General features: G+C 41.7%; 1 protein-coding gene across 3 annotated transcripts in view; it reads right to left on the bottom strand.

The window, feature by feature from the left end:
- Positions 1 to 19,763, bottom strand: part of kiaa1109 (KIAA1109 ortholog) — a 72,556-nt gene that overhangs the window by 42,265 nt on the left and 10,528 nt on the right. For 2 of the 3 annotated variants that reach the window (XM_040023618.1, XM_040023619.1), the window contains exons 13-40: positions 17,371 to 17,462; positions 17,055 to 17,172; positions 16,775 to 16,930; positions 16,031 to 16,128; positions 15,628 to 15,812; positions 13,434 to 13,540; positions 13,125 to 13,333; positions 12,743 to 12,961; positions 12,277 to 12,414; positions 10,522 to 10,698; positions 10,187 to 10,315; positions 9,464 to 9,583; positions 9,019 to 9,347; positions 8,140 to 8,390; positions 7,656 to 7,899; positions 6,998 to 7,489; positions 5,635 to 5,908; positions 5,396 to 5,533; positions 5,163 to 5,233; positions 4,681 to 4,854; positions 4,076 to 4,196; positions 3,770 to 3,919; positions 3,185 to 3,312; positions 2,636 to 2,838; positions 2,244 to 2,450; positions 1,908 to 2,119; positions 643 to 794; positions 128 to 278 (exon numbers count right to left, since the gene is read on the bottom strand). In XM_040023618.1, coding sequence (XP_039879552.1) covers positions 128 to 278; positions 643 to 794; positions 1,908 to 2,119; positions 2,244 to 2,450; positions 2,636 to 2,838; positions 3,185 to 3,312; positions 3,770 to 3,919; positions 4,076 to 4,196; positions 4,681 to 4,854; positions 5,163 to 5,233; positions 5,396 to 5,533; positions 5,635 to 5,908; positions 6,998 to 7,489; positions 7,656 to 7,899; positions 8,140 to 8,390; positions 9,019 to 9,347; positions 9,464 to 9,583; positions 10,187 to 10,315; positions 10,522 to 10,698; positions 12,277 to 12,414; positions 12,743 to 12,961; positions 13,125 to 13,333; positions 13,434 to 13,540; positions 15,628 to 15,812; positions 16,031 to 16,128; positions 16,775 to 16,930; positions 17,055 to 17,172; positions 17,371 to 17,462 — 5,045 coding nt within the window. The remainder of the gene's footprint in view (positions 1 to 127; positions 279 to 642; positions 795 to 1,907; positions 2,120 to 2,243; positions 2,451 to 2,635; positions 2,839 to 3,184; positions 3,313 to 3,769; positions 3,920 to 4,075; positions 4,197 to 4,680; positions 4,855 to 5,162; positions 5,234 to 5,395; positions 5,534 to 5,634; positions 5,909 to 6,997; positions 7,490 to 7,655; positions 7,900 to 8,139; positions 8,391 to 9,018; positions 9,348 to 9,463; positions 9,584 to 10,186; positions 10,316 to 10,521; positions 10,699 to 12,276; positions 12,415 to 12,742; positions 12,962 to 13,124; positions 13,334 to 13,433; positions 13,541 to 15,627; positions 15,813 to 16,030; positions 16,129 to 16,774; positions 16,931 to 17,054; positions 17,173 to 17,370; positions 17,463 to 19,763) is intronic. The other variant, XM_040023620.1, reaches the window with a different exon arrangement.

Here is a 19,763-nt window from a genome sequence, read left to right as displayed (position 1 = left end):
GCTGGGAATTATAACTGTTTTAAATGTTTTTTCCATTATATTAAGCTCACTTAAGAAAATGTTTTGAAATAACAATTCAACCAGGAGACCCATACACTCCTGATGTATACACATATGTGCTCCTAACCTCCAGAGCCTCGGTCATGATGCAGCCCATGACTGCACAAACACGTAGCGTGCCCTCCATGTCCAGTTTCCGAAGTGTCGATTTGAGCTGGTCAATGGGAACCAACCAGGCACCAATGGCAGGTGTGGCTGTGCTGAGAAGATTCAACTGCCTATAAACACACACAGACACAACAGTCACCTTAATAACCACTGCTCATTACAACCAAAAATATAATCAGACTTCTGCAAAGTTTATAGGTTAAAAGGCACTGCATTTAAATTAATATGCCTGCAACTGCAAGTGGTTAAGAATTGCTTTGTTTCTTTATTTTCTAGTGCAGATGCCAAGCACAGTAGGCTAAATAATGAGGAAATTCACAACTCAACTTAAAACTAAAAGAGAATGACTAATCAGCTTATCGTGCTTCAGACAGACGATGATGAAAAGTGGCTGACGTAAAGAAAAGAGCTGGTGTGATTTTAATACAGCTTTTCTGTACAGTGTATAGTCATACAGGCATCACAGAGCCCTACCTGGAGATGGCCTGTGAGGCGGACCGCACATTGGTGGGAGCAGCAAAACTGAACCAGATCTCTCTAATGGTCAGTTTCATGCTGCTGGAGTCAGGCGGTGGGGGCATGAGCGGAAGGTCTTTCTTCAGGTCGTCTGATTCGACCCCTTCGTCCTGCAGAGCAGAAGTGAAGAGGATTTAACAGGAGGTAATGGATTTATGGCTCTCCTCCGTGTAAAGCTCCATTTCCTATCACAGATCATTTTTCAGATTCAATAAAATGTATGCAAGGTTGTTGTATCTTTTTTTCTCGTGGGTGAGAAATAAGTTTGACTTTTTTTCTTTCTTTTTTTTGCACATATCTGAACATTAATTTTATTGTTTTAACTTTCATGTGAGCAAAACAAATCTGAATCAGACTGTTGTCCATTAAAGACAATGTTCAGTTTGAAATGAGTGCAGCAGAGCTTTTGCACTTTTTTATGACACTGTTAGCTTGTTGCCTAGTTGTTCAGGATAAACTCTATAGTGATGATACATATCCTGCGAGGAATATGGAAATGAACACTTATCTGACTTTGATTCGGAGCATTAAAATAACTGATTCTGACTGAAATCTATTTTCAGAAATAAAGCCCCCGTGAGGAACCTGCACAGTGCTCCACTCCCTCTTCATCAAGCGCGTGGGGAACAAACTGTAGATACATGTTTTTCACAGCATTTGTTTGTTCCTGCAAGTCTTCCATAAAAAATGGTGCAACAGGGTCCTACTGTTTGCTTTTTTTGGTTTATTTTTTTTTGCCAGATCGGAGCTGATGGCACTGCAAAACAGTGTTTGATTCTGAAGCAAAGTCAGACTGATGCGTCTTTTGCCAGCTTCACTCGCTTTTCGGTCCTCGGGCTGTTTCATGCTTCTGCAGAAAAAGTTAAGCATCACATCTGGAAACACCTGTTGGCTGTGAAAATTCTGCCTGCCTGCTCAAGCAAGATGAACATGTTGTGTCTTGCTGTTTCTCACACTTGAATATCTCACTTCTTCAGTAACCTCATCTTTTCAATGCGGCTGCCCTTCAACCCCCTTACAAATGCATTACTGTTACAGTTTATGCTTTTGGTTAAACCTCCTGTTATGCTGTTTATTACCAGAACCACTTTGGTATCACCCTTTGCAGTGGCCTATATCTTACTGTCATAGTAATTAGTTGTTTCACCCTAACCAAAAAGCCATCAGAGTTATGCTCATTTTTTTAGCCACTTCACAGGTTAGAAGACTTTCTGGTTTCTCACCTGGTCGTCTGAGTCTGAGTGCTCATTAACATCAGAGGCTGGACTGACAGCATCATGTGGGAGGTTGTCATCAGACATATCAGTACTATAACCGCTTCCTGTCTGAGAGCCGGTTGAGCCATTGGACTTTGACATTCCTGTCTTCCCTCCTGCGTCTGAGCGCCCCATCACACCGAACGCATTGTAAAGAATAGCTCCTGACTGACGGCCCCCTGCAAAACAAGTGTAACACATTTATAAATGGCTACAGAAAAGCCATCATCTAAATCAGAATATTCAGATTTCCAGGAGCAAACTTAGTCAGGATATATGTTTAAGGAGCCTGCACTGACTTACCTTTGACTGTGAGATTCTCAATGCCACATTCAAACATGATCCAGCCCCATTTCTCCAGAGATGCGGCAGAACGGCCCAGATCGCCTGCTGTTGCCTGGGCATCAGTTTCATCCACCAGTGAAAACTCCTCCATTTCCTCCAGGCCAAAGAGAACTTTGGACTTCTCAAAAGGAATTGCTGTGATAGCACATGTGCCAATATCTACAGCTGAAGAAGAAGTAACACAACTATTAGAAAATGCTACAAACCTTATAAAAACAACATGTGCTAAAATCCAGCGAATCTTGATAGCGAAGGTCAAATAAGAGCAAATCTTTCCACATCGTTACACAGCGTTGTAACAAAGAGGTTGGAGTGATGTTCAAATAAGACTTCTGTTCTGCAAAGCCAACCTGTGGAGTCCAGGCCTCGGAGCTGGCTGTGGATTCGGTGGATATTAAGTCTTGCAGCAATCTCTTTGCCTTTCTCGATGCCAGCGTTGGAGCGCAAAGAGCCCGAAGACTGAGGCTGCATCTTAGTGGCTGAAGCGTACTTCTCAAACATGACAGAGGGTCGGCCATGCTCTGTGGTGTTGGGAGTCTCTTCTACAATTCCCCTGAAAGCAGCAGCGGAAAATGTGCATGTTAAAAATCTTTATAATGTAAATTTAGTTGATTTCATACTCTGCACATCTCCTGTTTTCAATCAAACAAAAAAAATCTGAATTAGGTTGAATTCTTAAATCTTACTGACCTAGCACTCCTAAAAATATATATATATTTAAAAAAAAAAAAAAAAAAAAAAAAAAAAGCAATCCAACAACCAAACGTGATGGAGTGTGTCAAACCGAGCGTGTCAAACGAGGATATTTGCCCCGGGCATACACACTCCAAAAAGCTTAGTCACTGTAAGACTGTAAGCACACAAACATACAATGTCATGACAAGAGCTGGAGGCATTACCTGTTCATCCTGAACTGGGTGGCAATCCTGTCAAAGCATAGTGCCACTAGAGACACATGTGTGACACTCTTACTGGAGCAAGATGGTGACCCTTCCTCTACAGAGGCCTGCAGGAGGCAAAGGTTCACCTGCAAGACAACAAGAGAAAGAAACACAAATCCAACCTTAAGTTAAATGCTGTGTGGGAAAAACATTGCTCTTCAAAATCAAACATTCAGAAATACTTGTGTCCAGAATAACAAGACAAAGTATGATAGTAGTCATTTAAGTAGTCATACACATTCCATTCAGAGGAATTGTAAAATGCTTGTATAATCTAATGGGGTCTGAAACTTCGGAAAGGGCCATGTTTCCAAATCTATAGCTCCACAGTAAAATGAAAATAATAAACAAGCAGCTAAATAACACTAAGCTGTTATTAAAATACTCCACACTAAATCAGAAACTACTGCATATTCATTGTTTCAGTATAAAGGGATCTGCAGTAGTGCTCATGATTCTGTGCTTGCTCCCGACCCCTTGTGGCTAGAGCATATTTTTTAGGACAGCCACTGGCCTCTCATTATTCTGGGTCACAGGTCTCACCTTGGGGATGGACACGTTGGCTTGGAGGCCCTTGATTTTCACATTATCTGGTTTGACAGACAGGTCTGTCTGGCCATGGGAGATGTTTAGGGAACCAGGGGTCGTGCCCTCCGTCTTGGACAGCTTATGCTCCTGCTTGCCTGTTTGGCTCTGTGCGGATCCAGACCCAAAATAGAGGGACAAGAGTCAACAGGCAATAAACTCCGCTTCTACTCACTTTTAAGCTAAGGCAGAGATTTTATTAAATCTCTCAACATTTTAAATGTTAAGCTGTTGTTGCTCTGCGCTGTGACTTGCTGTACTTACAGACTCAGTGACGGTAGATTTGCTGATCTGATAGGCTTCATTGAGGACTTTCCCATGCAGGTCATCCAGAATCGCTGCTGGGTGTCGGATGCTTGCAAAGTGGGCCATGGACTCGATGTACCTGAAACAAACCAAGTACACAGAGCTATTAGAAAACTTCTAGTTTTATAGAAAGAGTTGATACAAGTTTTATCTATCTGCAAAAAACTGTAAAGGCTCCAAACTGAACAAGTGATTAATGTCTTTTAGAACATTTCCAACCCAGTGCTGCTGGCCTCTGGCAAACTAAAGATTCCCACTGCTAAACAATCAAGAAAAGGACCAGACTCTGAAGCTCTGTCAGCAGAATTTTAGATCCAAGTTTCAGTGTGCAGAGGGATTAAACTGGCTTAAGGTCAAATCTTAGCCTCAGGCTAAAAATAACCGGAAACTAAGAAAGTGCAGTGTGACAAAGAGTTTTTTGGCAGTCATGAGATTATCTTTATAATCTGGTTTTTCAGACCAGTATTAAAAACCCATTTCTAAAGGAGATGTGGCTAATGAGGCAGCCTGACAGCAGAAATGTTCCAGGCCAGCTAACTCTGTCTGATAAGCCTCGTAACTACCTGTCCAGGGATTCAGCCACAAGAGGTGTGAGCACCACGTTGATGGCTCCTTTCACCTCCACAATGGCAGTGGTTCTGGTCTGAGCTAGGGGCTGCTCCAGAGACCAGTCATCTGTGGTTGTGTCCTCATCTGTGTTCTCCATGGCCCTCTTATCCAGGGGTGTATACGGGGTACTGTAGAGATATGAAGAGAGCTTAAAGCAAAAATAGAAGAAGCTGCAACCTCAAAGGACTGCAACTTGTGTGTTGTAGAGTATAATTAGTAATGGTGGCTGACACATTACTGGCTGATAAAAAGAAAACAATGCCATGAAGCTGAGCGGCAATACAGTAACTTCATAATTAAAAGTTATTGGAAAAATCTATGACTTTGAAGCAAAAAAAAAACCCCCCCCCAAAAAAAAACCCCCAAAAAAAAAACAAAACCACACGTTCCTATGAGAATTTTTCAACTGGAAGTGATAAAGATGAAGGACAAATACCTGTTGTTCTCACCCATCAGCTGAACACCTCTGTCTAACAGCGAGCTGGCTGAGAGGCCGTGCTTTATTACCTGTAATGTATAAGAAACAGGCCCATTCTTAAACTGATGGTCTGAGTGAATAATGGACATAGAGGCACAATGCCAGCATTGACAGCATTACAGAGGAAATAATACATGTGGACTGAGTCAGTAATCTCACTACATGAAGACTAATACTATTAAGATAAAGACCTTAAAGCTTGGGATGGAGAGCTGGTCAAAAGAGCCAGAGCTCTCCTCGCTGGTAGGCGTGTCCAGATCAAGGGGGCGATGCAGCGAAGACTTGGAGGTTCTTTTATTGGTGGGTTGTTTGACAGACCAATTTGAGACCTAGCAGAGGTGAAGTTAAATATAGGGATAATAATCAAATCATAATGTCAGACTATAGATGAACGAATTTTCCATCAGGGGTGTAATGCTAAAGAATTTACCTGGTAGTGGGCTAGGTAGTTCTGGTAACACGCCATGACGTGAGGCTGTCGAGTTACCGGGCCCGGTTCCGCCATCTTTTCTGCCTCCACTGAGCTTTCCTCCTCCATTGCCAGGGCTGAGACAAAGGAGGCCTGAGATGTGTGGCTGGGCAGGGGCTGAGGCGGCAGTGGAGGGAGTGTAGGAGGCATCGGCAGAGGACGTGGTTCAGTGATCAGCTCCCCATTGAGAACATACGTGAGGGGACCCTCAACACTGTGGTAGATGGAGCTTCGGCTGTGGGAGGACAAAATATGAATAAAAAGGACTCAAATTAATTTGTCAAGTGATTAAAAAAAAATGTCAGTGTTTTGGTGCAAAACGGTCTTTCATTTCATCTAAAAGCAAAAATCCTTTGAAAGCTTAGTTGTGAACCAAATGTTGAGAACGTCCGTGTGCAGTTTTATGCTCTTGAATTCAGCTTTATGCTTTCATAGTTTCCACGAGTGAAACTTTTCACGAGAGCGAATCGATTATTTATGTTTTCGTGGACGCTGTATCAATCAAAAAAGCGTGCTGAAATCAATGCGAGGGCAATTTATGGCAGCAGAGAAATGAGGAGGTAGTTTCAGAACGAGAGCGAAATCCAATTTGCGAAACATACCTGCAGTGAGTGGCTGCCGTGGATCAAACATCTCATTTGTTCAACTCCCCTCCATGACGTTCAGCCGTGCATGCATGATTGAATCGCAGTAATAAAATAAAGCTACACCGCATTTAGCTTCAGGCCAAGTTGCTTTACACATTGATATTTGCAACTAGTTTGGTATTAAAGATAAAAATTGCATAACACGGTTCAAGTATTCTAACTCATAGCTGAATCGAGCCATTTTACAATCATTGTAAAGACTGAAGGTCTTCTAGTTACTTGTTTTTAAAAGGTCTCTGAATTTGCTTCCAACTCCAGCTACCTTCAAACTTCAAGTGAAACCACTCATTCTCTTGGTGTATTTCAACAGAGTTTGAATCTTAACATGTACAATATATATTAAAACAAATTCTTTACAACTGCTCATTATTATTATTTAAAAGGGGCAGCACTTTGAAAGAAATGCAGCAAGGTCAGAACTTTTCTAGACAGGTCATTAATTCATCTGCTCTTAGAGAGGAGAAATGAGAGACTCTTTGATGTTACTGTGAGCTGTCTTCAGTCTACCATCTCCTTAATCCCCATGCTTAACCTTGTACATGATCTGACCATGCTCTCGCTCTCAAATTTTCAAACTCTTTAACTTTGAGAACTTTTGCAAGCTTCCCTGGGGCTTAGCGACATTTGGAGAATATTGCACGCTCCATTTTCTAAAGTATGTCATCATCTCATCTGACCTGTAGTTCTCCATGTGATACGGTGGCTGCTGAGGCTGCTGCATCTGCTGCCTCCTCTTCTTTTTGCGTCCTGGGTAAGTCCCCGGTCCCTCGTCAGCGCTGCTGATTGGCTCAAAGTCCTCAGCAGCGGAGAAGTAGGCCTCGCTGTCGGCCACTGACATGCTGGAGTCGGCAGAGCGGTACTGATGGAAGGTGTTCGAGTCCGCTGATGGCGTGAAGGGAAAGGAGCCGTAGCTTCTACGCTGATGGGGGGAATCCAAGACGTTCTCATCGCTGCGGGAAACCTCGCTGCTGAACTGCACGCCTCCAGACAACACCGGTGGCGGCTTATCTGTGAAAACGGCCGCCGACAGGCTCTTGGTGCTGCCCAGCCGACCAGAGTGCACAGAGGACTGACGCTTGAGAGGAGAGCAGAGGGGTGAGCGCACTGAGGAGCGGTCCTGGGAGCTGTTGGGTGAGACCGGTGATACTTCTGGGACTTCCCCTAGGGTGCTGCAAAGAAACCGGGGAAAATGCAGCATTCAGGAGGCATGACAGGAAATATATAGAGGGAAAACTTCAACATTTTATATCTAATACATGAACATAACTAGAAGAGTTCAATATTTGGGGTTCAGAATTTTTGGACCACAGTAAATTGCATGAATGTGCTACTCACTCAGCAGGGCTTTTGCCATTCATGGGGAACACGCGTTCCTCTGTGCTTGGCGAGGGGGAATCTCTCTCTCCTGCCAGTAAGGGTAAGGCAGCACTGGAGGAGCTGTTTTCTTCAGAGGAAGAGGCCGAGCTGTGGGATCGTTGGGGCACCTGGAGACTCAGGTGTTGCTGACCATGTCTCTCAGGCAGCTCAGGAGGCAGACAAGGAGAGTGTGTGTCTGTTTTCAGTCCTACCGCCTTCCCTCCTAAATGAGAGGGATTAAAAAATGTATATATATATATCAACATATTGTTTATCTAAAACACCCTCAGTCATCGAACCTTGGACAGAAAAGGAAACGCATTCTTCCTGCAGGGTCTTGTTTAGTCAGAGAGGTTCCTTTTTGTTTTCTTATGAATTAAAAAGATTGCAATTATTCTTTATTTTTTTTCCTTAAAAGGAGAGTCACTCTTGTTGATAGTAGAAAATAAAGAATAAATCTTACCATCCACTTTGGGCGTTTCCTTTGTAATGATACACTCCCCAGGCTGTAGCAAAGATTGGCCGTAACACATGTCTGACTCGGTGCTGGATGAAGAGAATGCAGATGAGGAGGAGGGCGTCAGATCTTCTAGCTTGAAGAAGTCCAGCCCCATGTTGGTACCTCCAAAGAACCTGCAGCCACCGAGGCAGCCACAGCGGTTCCTGTTTCGCTTGTTCCGAATGCTGGCATCCTCTGGCCACAGGAACCAGAGTCTGAGGAAAAGAGGAGTGAATAAAATAAGAGAAATTGAGTAAATAAGAAAAATAGTTTTGGGGCTCTCTTTCTTAGCTGAAAAAAAAAAAAAAAAAAAAGTGTTTTCTTTCCCTGCTGTACGCCTGATTTTATCCAGTCATTCATACTGAGACCTTGACAATGAAATGTACCTGTAACATTTATCTACAGTAGTAATACACATGCTGGAATATAAGACTGAAAACAAAGCACTTCACTAGCACTGGTTCCTTAACAGATTCTTAATTATTCAGAATCACAGCAAGTGACCAAAACTCTAGTCTGATATCATGTTTAATGAGTCAGGATACTGTAAATGACGAAATACAATGAACAACATGTAAATGAGTTGAATAGCTTCACAACTGTCTCAGTGACACATTCTAGAGGAGTGTGATTCAAAGTGTGAGTCAGTCCCCCTCTGAAAAGAAATGTCAGCTTTTACATTCTCCAAAACCTGCAATTATTACTGGTCTCCCATTTATCTCATGGGTGCTAGTGACCGCACTGCTGGAAAGCGGAGATAAAAAAAAAAAAAAACAAATTAAACTTTTTCTTTTTTTAAATAGTGGCTTGGAAAACAAAATGCTTAGATTTGTTTTCTTCTACCTTTTGGTTTGAGCATCGTGCAGTTCCAGAAATTGCCTCTGCACTTCACATTTGGCTGGGTGGTCAGCAGCCAGGGCAATATCTGCCGTGATGAGGTTCAGGTTGACTGCACCCGCCTCCAGCCAGACAGAACGTCGCAGCAAAGGTGGCTGACCGAGACCCAACGGCTGACCCGGACCTTGACCCTGTCCAGCCGGCTGCAGCCTGGTCACTTCAGCGTGTTGTTGTTCAATGTACTGCCGGATGTTTACATCCTGCACCACAGCGCTGATGCCCTCGCCCACTGCCTGGTTGTGCAGGTTACAGTTGGCTACACGAATGATGCCCGTCTGGAGGTGGGGAAGAAGAGAGAAAACAGAGAAGATCCTCAAAAAGTATAGAAAAAGAAACATTCTGAAGTTAAACAGTTATAGCTTCAGAGTTTTGGTTTTTTTACGCTCATTACCTTGATACTGGCAGCACAGCCATGCTCGACAATGAAGAGGTCAACTCCATCCATGGCCAGGCGGGTCATGGTGTACTTCAGCTCCTCGGATGTGCGACAGTGACCGGGGAGGCAGCTCAACTGAAAGACAACCATCATTTAGTAGCAGAAACTTTTGAACCTTTACTAAAAGCCAAGCTCCTGTTTAGTGTTAGACTGTGCTTTAAATACTGCTGCACAGCCTGTAGACACAGTGGCTTAGACACTAATGAGGGCTTTTAGGCAGCATTCTCAAAAATATCCTTGTTAGTATTCGAATACAGACAAGACAGTTTGTGAGACATGTTCCATCATTTTATACATCATGGTGCTGTGTATGTACAGCTGTTCCAAGCAGATAAATAGATACGGGTTAGACTTTTTTCTCAGACTTTGTTTTTCTGTGAGAAAAAGTGCACTTTCTGAGTCATGCATCATTAAAGAAAGGCTCAAAGTGGTCTCAGTTTATTTTCTGGTCTCATTTGAACATTTCATTTCACAAAGGACAGCTCGGACCAGCATTCAAATCTCACAAAAAGCAGCCATCAGCCATAATGATCTAATTTAGCAGCTTCCAGTAAGCAATTCAGACACACGACTGCTAACTAGTTCAAACCGGAGCCTGACAGCAGAGAAAGTGAAAATGTGTTTAGAAATGAGTCTCAAATATCACGCAGTATTTCATTGTATGCTGTCTGGCTGCACCTTGGCATCGCAGATGCGACGATCAACACCGTGCTGGCAGATGACAGAGGGCTTGGGTTGTTCTAGCTGGAACTCCCGGGAGAACACGTGGAAAAGGAAAGTCTTAGCCCACTCAATCATGCTGGCCACCTAAATAATCACCACGAAAAACAGTAACAAGAAAATAAAATAGATACAGTGATTACGGGGGTTTGAAGCATGAAAAACATTAAAGCACAGCACACTCTGACAAGCTTTTAAGTAAAAATTTGCACATTTCTTTAAAATTTGCAAACGCAGGTTTGATTTCTACTGTACTGGTGTTTAATTCCAGCTAATAAAACAGACTCACACACCTGTGGAACAGTGACCCTGCCGGTGAGCCCCCCAGCCTGCATATCAATAAGCCACGCATACTCCAGCGTGTCACTGCCCAGAGGAAGGCCCTGAGCGGAGAACATGGCATGGGCCCTCATCTGTAGGCCAGACAGACTCAGGTGGCCATCTCTCAACACCCCATCAGCTGTGGGACGCTGTCACAAAAGAAAGGATTTGCACTTACAAAACCAACATAAATTGATATGACACGATGCTTTTTTTCCCCCTAACGTGTAACCTGTGACAACGTTCTTTAATAAGCCTCCAGATTTTCTGTATTCCAGATTTAAAGAGTGCATATTATCTAGCCAAGGGAGAGAGATGAAGACACATTCTGTCGAGGATTAGTGAAAGTTATTAACTCAGCAGCAAATAGGATCTAACACAGCTAAAGATTACAAATTCTGTGCAGTTGCACAATATGCAGCTGCTTATGTAAATATGTGGCTATAGCAAGCGCGATCCACATTATGCAACATCTACAGCAGCTTTTATGCTTTTTGAAGGACTGAATTGCCCTTTCAGCCTAAGTTTTAAAAAAAGTCAGTTTGTTTTTTTATTGCTGACTCAATTAAAATGCAAAGCCATATAGTTGCTTGACTTAAGTGGTTTCAAGTAATATCTGAATAAATTCACGTTAATAGCAAAATTGCACTGAAAATACTCCTACAAAACACAACTGCTGTCAGTTTAAAGGAAAGAGTGAAGAAATGGCAGAATTTGCTTAAGTTAAAGAACTTTGGCCAAATGTGATTAGTATGAGAAAAGTAAATTACACCAGCACCCTGGAGGTCTCAGTTTATTGTCCACATTTGGGTAAACAGCTTTTGAAAAACACCTTCCAGTGTGGAGATTTTCACAAACTCAGTTTCTGCATTTACATGTGGACATGACAAACAAAGACTTACACCTCTCCTTATCTGACATCAGACTGTGCACTGTGTTACTGCTCCATCAGGCTGCCAATAGGCCAACATTTCTTAGGGGTTATATCATCACCTGTTGTTTCCTTGACAGAACTTGACAAATGTGTTTGGATTTTCATGGGGACAGAGATTCTTAAACTAAAGCTGTATATCTATATTTAAAAAAGAAGAAGAAGAAGAAGAAAACAAACAAACATATATGTGTGTGGACACTAGGGATGTGCGATATGACCAAAATCTCATATCCCAATATAAGACATCCATCATCCCGATAACGATATAAATTTTCTGTCAATATTTTAAAATATTTTAAAAACCACAAAGGTAGACATGAGTTGCATAGTATTCACCAACCAGTGATTAAGATCTACTTAATGTATCGAATTAGCCTGTTGTCACGATACTTAATCTTAGCTTGTATAAAAACAATCTGAAGGTTCAGCTGAAGTACTGAGAAGTTGAGCAGATGTGCTCTAATGCTGTTTTAACTTCAGTTATTCATTTATGTTTACTCACTATAGCTGCATTAACATGATAAAGTGTAACTCTGTGCTCTCCTGCAGGACAGCCCTCTAAATAGGAATGTGGTCTGGGAGTCCAAAAATAGTGTAGCACTAAGATGCAGGTGCCTTGCGTCACTGAAAGGCGTAGAGGGAGTGAAATAGAAGAATTGTTCGCTGGAAATACGCAAAGATGGGACTAGAAGCGTCTAAGACAAAACCAATCAGATCTAGTCTAATACTTATACATTTAGGAAATTCCATAAATCACAGGAGCCCAGCATCAGCAGGTAGGTGAGTCTAATACCTGGTAGTTGTCACTGACAAAGATGTGAACAGGGGACAGGAGCAGCTGAAGCTTTGTCTCCTTGTAGCCCTTTTTCATCTCAAAACACAGCCGCTCCAAGAAGCCGGATGGAGCTTCGGGACCCTCGCTGCTGCAGTGCTGTAGAGCCAAGAGACAGTAAGCAAACATACTGAGTCATCAGCACAGACACACACTGATGGAAACCTACTGATCAAAGATAATTAATGTATATTATCGAAGGTATACAATCTGTCTACCTGATGCAAATTTACATTCTTCCATTTTTCTTTTACCAATTAAAACACAATATTTAGTAACTGATTACTATACTTTAAAAATGGCTTATTTTGTTCGTCTTACACTTGACTGTTTCCCACTGCAGTGAGCAAATGCTTCATAACCATATTCTGTGCACTAACTCTGCTCCCCACCCCTCGTTCTCAACTACTTGTGTCATCAGTCTTACCACTGGCAGCCGGCCGTGAACTTTGTAGAGGTTAATGAGCACGGTGATGTCCCAGGGCCGCAGGTCAAGGGGATGGATGTCTGAGGTTTCTTTATGTTCGCTGTCTTCCATTCCCAGTGGAGACCAGCCAAGGCCCGAGGAAGTAGAAGTGGACAACACAGGGCTCGACACGGCTTCCTCAAAGTCTGTGTACATGTCATCCTCGCCAAAATAATTTTCCTGTGAGAACAAAATATGAGGGGGATTAGAAAATTGTTTAAAAAAAGGGCAACTTTTTCATGATTTCATTCCTCTTATGCTTACTTGGTGCTTATGTTATGAAGTGTCTATTAATAAATTGCTTCAGTGACTACATAGTAAGTCACAGTAAGAATTTCGGTACCTTGATGGAAATCAGAGCTCGGAGCAAAGGCCCATAGAGAATTATTTGAGAATCTGGTGACATTTCCATTTCCACATGAAGTCTGTCAGGGGGCAGCTCTGAGGGGTCAGTGGTTGCCCGACTGTGGGGCGCTGAAGCAGATGTGTGAGCCACTGAGGTGTGTTCTGGGGGCCGCAAGGCCGATAGCATGGATTCCTCCATCTCAGAAACTGGGAAAATAATCAGAGCGAGGTAAAACAACAGTATCTACACATGAATGTAAACAATGATGACAGATTTTAAAGAACTCATACTGAGCAGTTAGCTTACATGACTGTTTGAGTTGCTCATCAGCCTTCTGGGGATAAATGGGGTGCCAGGTGTAGTCAATGATAAGCAAAAAGTTGGGCACACTCCAGCAGTCTACCCAACCAGATCTGATGTAAGGACGAGAAACACGGACACTCAGAGAACAGTCATAATGCTTTATCACCATTTCAGATGGATTTTACACTTTATCGTTTGCTTCATGACCCGTTCATCCGAGGACACAGCAGACGCAGCAAATAGGTCACGCCTGATTTCTCGGTAGCACACAGCGTGCCGGCTCAGAAAGTATTCGATCGTAACCTCCCAGGGGGTTAGTGGGTGTCTGACAGTGCTGCGCCTGTGGGTCATGTATAATAAATGATCTGGATGTTGGTTATCATGTACCCAGTGCACAAGGCATGTGCATGTGCTGCCTAAATAGCAAAAGATCTTTACAATCTCTTCAAACTCCCACTGACCGAGTGGTTTACACATTTGCATAACAAGCCCCGGTTCAATTCCTAGTTTGTCAACACCAATCTCACACAGCTCTAATGTGAGCAAAACACATAACCTGCTGAGTTTTGACAAGTAAAGCATTTACTGTAAGAAATATCACAATACAAGATAAATTTGGAGCTTGATAAATAGGTAAGTTAGCTTTTAAACCTTGCTACACATCCATACATACATCTTTGTGGGGCTAGGAGTCTAACCAGACCTCCTTCTCCTCAGTCACCTGCACCAACCCCTCTGATTGGACACGGAGACTTTCCCATGACAGCCAAGAGACAATATCTTCAGTGTATTCTGGGCAGGTTTGCCATGACTGAAATACCTCATCTGGGGGGCATAGCACTCAGACACCTGAAGCACCTCAGCTGCCTCCTTTTGATGTGGAGGAGCAGCTGCTCTACTCTGAGCTCCTCTCGAATGACCGAGTTCTTCACCTTACTGCTAACCGAGAGCCACAGATACCCTTTGGTGAAAGCTCATTTCAGCAATTTCTTTCTTTCGGTCACTACCCACAGCTTGTGGCCGTACACGGAACAATAGATTGACCATTAATCACAGCTTCTCTTTTCCCGCTCCGCTCTCTCCTCTCCACCTCAGACCAGTACAATGCTTGGGTAAGGCTTACACATATAAGAACATTTAGATAGTACAGCAGCAGCACCCCACTTCTTTATGTCATCAGAAGAAAACAACATCTGCACAGAAGGTAGAATCATTCTGGAAACAAGCGCTGTGACCAGATGCAGGTAAGAATTGAGGCACTGTATTAAAACAAAGCTCCGTGGGGAGAGAAAAGGATAACAGTTGATGACAAGAACAGTTTGCTGCCTTTTTAAAAATGTGGGTATAAAATCTTTGAGGTTGTTCCACAGCAAACAAAACAAAAAGGAAAGCATGTATCATGCCATTTCTGGATTCAAATCTTAATTCATGCAGTGAATAAACTAAAAAAAATAAATAAAAAGAAATGGCGTAAAGAAAAAAAGGAGACCTCAGAATCCCCCATCACCTACTTCAAGAAATACAAACTGAAGCTTTTGGAACAGCCCGCGCATTACTCTGCTTTGAACATCACTAAAAATTTGATGTGCAGCCCTTAAACATGTGCATGCAAGACACCCTAAAATATCTCAGAACACGAGATATGCAAGTAAGAGTGGTGATGTTTCCTAAATCGAGAATAGAAACACCCTCGGGGGTTAAAAAAAAAACAAAAAAAAAAAACACAAAACAAAAAACGGAGGGTTTGCGAGATGTGATATCTGTAAGCTATCCACGCTTTTACAATTACTGTTCATGAAATAACAAGATATGACTGCAACAGTGCAAGGCTTATTTTTAATTTTTAATGTCTGTATTTACTACTTTTGACTTAAATGGCACACAACTGCAGCTTCAACTTGCATAAGATGTATTCATGCTTCTCAAAAGGTCCCTTTTCTGAGCAGAAATGAGCTCCATTAAAACAAAGTCTACTTCATGTCACTTCAAACCAACATGGCAGCAACAACTGATCAGACCACAGCATGAAAAGTGCAGGTTAGTGCTACTCTTACTTGAAATTACCACCTACTATCTTTTTACCTCAGAAGTAAGAGATGCGAGTCAGTGTTACGGTGGTGAGTCATCATGCTCTTTGCTAATGCACTCACTTTGTTCCCCCACAACTAGAGAGAAATTATTCCTGGCCCTAACTCACTCTGCGCGGGTGATGTTCCTCCACCTTGACTTGGCGGCTTTCGGAGGAGGAGCTCCTTGATTCTCTCCCGGCATGAACATGTCTGGGGGCAGCTTCATGTTCTGGTAGTCTTTGGCCAGGGTAAGCAGGGGGCAGCGGCTCGGATGGCACTCTGGCAGGGAAAGTCGCATGTCTGTATCTTCCGCCTGAGGAGGACAAAGTACGCGAACATTAATGCACCCGCACATGTTCTGGAGTCACATTTGTGAGTAAAGAGCAAATAAATCTGTATCTATAAAATACTGCTTTGAAATGTTTTTTTAAACAAGAAAATCCTTTACAACTACATAAAAATAAAAATAAAAAAAAAAAGTTCTCTATTGGATATTTATTTTTGGAATAAACTATAAACCGAGTCACTCACCTTTAAGCTGAAGCGAGTATGGCAGGTGGTTGGAACAAACTCATTGAAAGGCAAAGTGAAGTCTATATTGAGCGTCTCGCCGCAGGCTGCTAGGTACACTATAGAAGATCAATAATGCAATTGATTAGTTTGCTGTCCTCCTAGAATTAAGTAGAGTATACATATACTTTAAGATGTATCATGACTTAATCGAGTTAAAATGCCTTGGACATTAGCTGCCAACGTTAAAGAGGTACTAAAGCGTTGATTGCCTTCGTGCTCTACCTGGATGTTTTTCTTATACTTATCTCACAGCGTAGACACAACAAGCATAAACAGCAGGTTTATTTGACACACTGTAGAACTGTATCACTGTTATTACAAAGGCTCTGTGTTATTTCACATACACATAACTTCCTATAAAATGACACATGCAGCAAGGTACGTCCTAACAAATCAGGACATTGTTAAACACATTTGCAGTAAATATTCAGTATGAGGTTTTTAAATTTCTAGGCTTATCTAATTAAGCATCTAAAACACCCTATCAATCTCATCTTTTTATAACCGTACAGTACCCTTCATTTCATTTACTACTTTAATTTGCCGAGAATGAATGCTCGACCCGTAAAGTGACAGTTACTCAATGGCTGCAGCACCTCCAGAAAGCACAACTGCTCAAGATGTTTTTTAAACAAATTAAAGTGATTTCATGAAAACATTTCATTTAAAATGAACATCAGCTGTTCGGTGGATCTTTCTTACCATTCTCCTGTTGTTTGGTGGAACAGTCAATCCAGTTGTGTTGGTTTGCTGCCCAGATCATCTCAAACTGGTGGAAAAGGATCTTGAACTTCCAGGAATACGGCACAAAAGAGTAGATATCGGGGGCGCTGTCACTCGCCCAATCCTGGATCAAATCTAAAAAAAGAAAGGGAAAAGAAAAAGTGATTCATCGTAGACACATTTCTTTCAAGATTGTTTGGGATTTCCTGATGTGTCAATACACACATGGCCAAATAAAAGAATCTGAAATCTTGCTCACCAGTGAAGAAGCTTTTCTGGGCGTAGATGAAATGGTACGTGGCCTTGTACACCTCAATCTCACACTGCCACGACTGGGGCATGTTCCATACCCGGGGGTAGCTGGCTATCACGTGGAACTAAAAAATAAAATAAAAAAATTTTAAAAAATGGGAAAGACAAAACAAATTTTAACCTTTGAGGCGCCTTGTGTGTATGCAACATTGGTGTCTGCTTTGGCTCCGCTCTCCTTGAATGCTGAAGGAAATGTAATAACTTTCGAGAATCTCTCCAAAACGTCAAATGAAAAGCTTCGTTGCTGATTGCCTGCTACTTACAGCCAACATCTCAGCCTCCAGAAGGGTCCTGTACTGCATGCTGCTGGTGGTGTCCACATGAAGCAGCTGACCTTTGATGGTGGGAGAGTATCCTGAAGGCAAAAGCAATCATCTTTCAAAAGCTAGACCTACGGTTAAGTTCTTGGAAACACTGTTATTTACCAAAGCTGCTTATGTTAACTTCCGGGAACAGAGGTGAGCACTGACATAATTTCATCTGCTCTGTGTGACAAATCGTTACATCTCAAAAACTATGGGTGCTTTCAAGGTGAGACAAAGGTTTGGCTGTGGAGGAGTTTTATAATGTTGCTTTAGTTCATTGTCATTCGTTTATGCAGTTTTTCAGTCGTGCTGAGGTCTGAACTTTGACTGGGCCGTTGCAACCTTGATTCTTTTCTTTTTTAACTTGTAGTTTTACAACTGTGGTGGGAATGACTGTCCTGTTGCATGACCCAGCTGTTTGATGGCCTCGCATTTGACTCTAGAATACTTTGGTATACAGAGGAGTTCATGGTCAACTCTATGATTTCAACGTGGCCAGGTCTGATTGTCCTTTTTACTCAGTACAAAACAATGATTCTGAATGATAAAGTCCTAAAGCAAATAGTTGTTAACAATGTTCCTTACAGGCCATGACTTTACAAATGTTGGCAAACCTCAGTCTGTGTGCAACGCACAGAAGTGAGGAGCTGAGTAGTTGCAGCTTAGCATTGCATGGTTAACCTCACATACACCAATAAGTGATCACTTTAGGCAATCATTCAGCAATCTTTAATAAGCGATTAGTCATTTACTAAATAAGGAAGCAGGAGTTAAGTTAAAACAACTGTTATTTACTCTCGTTTAAATGTCTTCATTTTGTTTTTCAAACTATTTTTATATTTGTGAAATCATTCATAAGATCAGTGTTGTAATAAGATGCATTATGTAACTAAACTTTGTATTTAAAAGTTTAGTTACAGAAAAAAGGAAAAGAAAACAATCTCTAGGTCTTAGTAAGCTGAGTAATATCACAAAACAAAAATGCATGTAATGTAATTTTAGAATTTTTACAGTGCAATTTATAAGAATGATTTCCATAATAGTAAACCTACACTCTACACACTAACGTACCAAAGATTTTAATAGTTTAAATCATTACAGCCCCTAAATTGAATTTAAATTATATGGAGGATGTTGCACAATTTACTACATTGGTTCACTTTAAGAAAAAAATCATGTTTAGGAAAAAAGTAAATTATGATTTATTAAATAACTGCCAGCAGAAACTGCAAAATTAGATTTAGCACACTTAAACATTATTGAGAAATAGGGCTGCCACGATTAGTCGACTAGTCACGATTACGTCGACTATTAAAATCGTCTACGACTAATTTAATAGTCGACGCGTCGTTTGAAGCTTTGTAAGATCCCAAAAGACGCAGGAATGAGTAGTAGGATTAAGCAGTTAAGAGTGTAATAACTGACTGAAACAGAAGATGGCAGCACTGCGTGTACAAGGATGCCAGCTGCCGTTAAACCCCGAAGAAGAAGCTGTGTCCCATAATTCATAGCGCGGCCCAGAACAGTTGTCAACAATGGCGGCAGCTAGTTAGTTTTAATATTACTCTTATTATTCTTTTTGGGTCACAAAATAAACGTTTAACATATTTTCAGGCGAGAATGTAGCTGTGTAAACCTCAAATATCTGCTCAGTTTATCAAGACACCACATATTTGCAAAAGCGCTCCGACGTTTTCGGAGACGTCTGTTACCCACCAGCTCGATAGCGAGCCGGGGGCAAGGCTCACTAGAGCCCGTGAGAACACCGGACTCCCGGCAAATCGTTTTCAAACCCACCGCCGTCTTTCGCTACTCAGGTGAAACATATATGTCACTTAGATAACTTAAAAATGTTATTGTTTGGCTTTTTTCAGTATTTTATTTGTTCCTGAGTAAATCAGTTTGGCTGAGATTAAAGTTATAGTTTTTACACAGCTGAATAAACCTCAAGCAGACAACTGATTATCAGAAGTGTGAGATGCTCGAGAATATACTGTGCTGTTATATTTTAGATAGCAAGGAGCAGACGGCTGAGTTTATTAAACTCCACCCAAACAATCTGCAAATGTAATTAACATTTAATAAACTATCATCTTGTCTTTATTTTTAGTTAGCACATACCTTAAACACTTAAAGCTGTAAGCTAATGATAGTTATATAAGAGCAGATGCATGCTGGTGCAGTAAGCTGTACGTTTTATGTCCAATAGATGCATGATCTGATTAGTCGACTAATCACAAAAATAATCGGTGACTAGTCGACTATCAAAATAATCGTTTGTGGCAGCCCTATTGAGAAATGAATTTGATGAATATCAATGGTAATAAATATCTGAAATAATAATAAAAAGA

This window comes from Simochromis diagramma, unplaced genomic scaffold, assembly GCF_900408965.1.
Source record: "Simochromis diagramma unplaced genomic scaffold, fSimDia1.1 OVJJ01000303.1, whole genome shotgun sequence".
Classification (NCBI taxonomy): domain Eukaryota; kingdom Metazoa; phylum Chordata; class Actinopteri; order Cichliformes; family Cichlidae; genus Simochromis; species Simochromis diagramma.
Note: the sequence above shows the minus strand (reverse complement) of the source record. Positions and strands in the feature narration are given on the sequence as shown.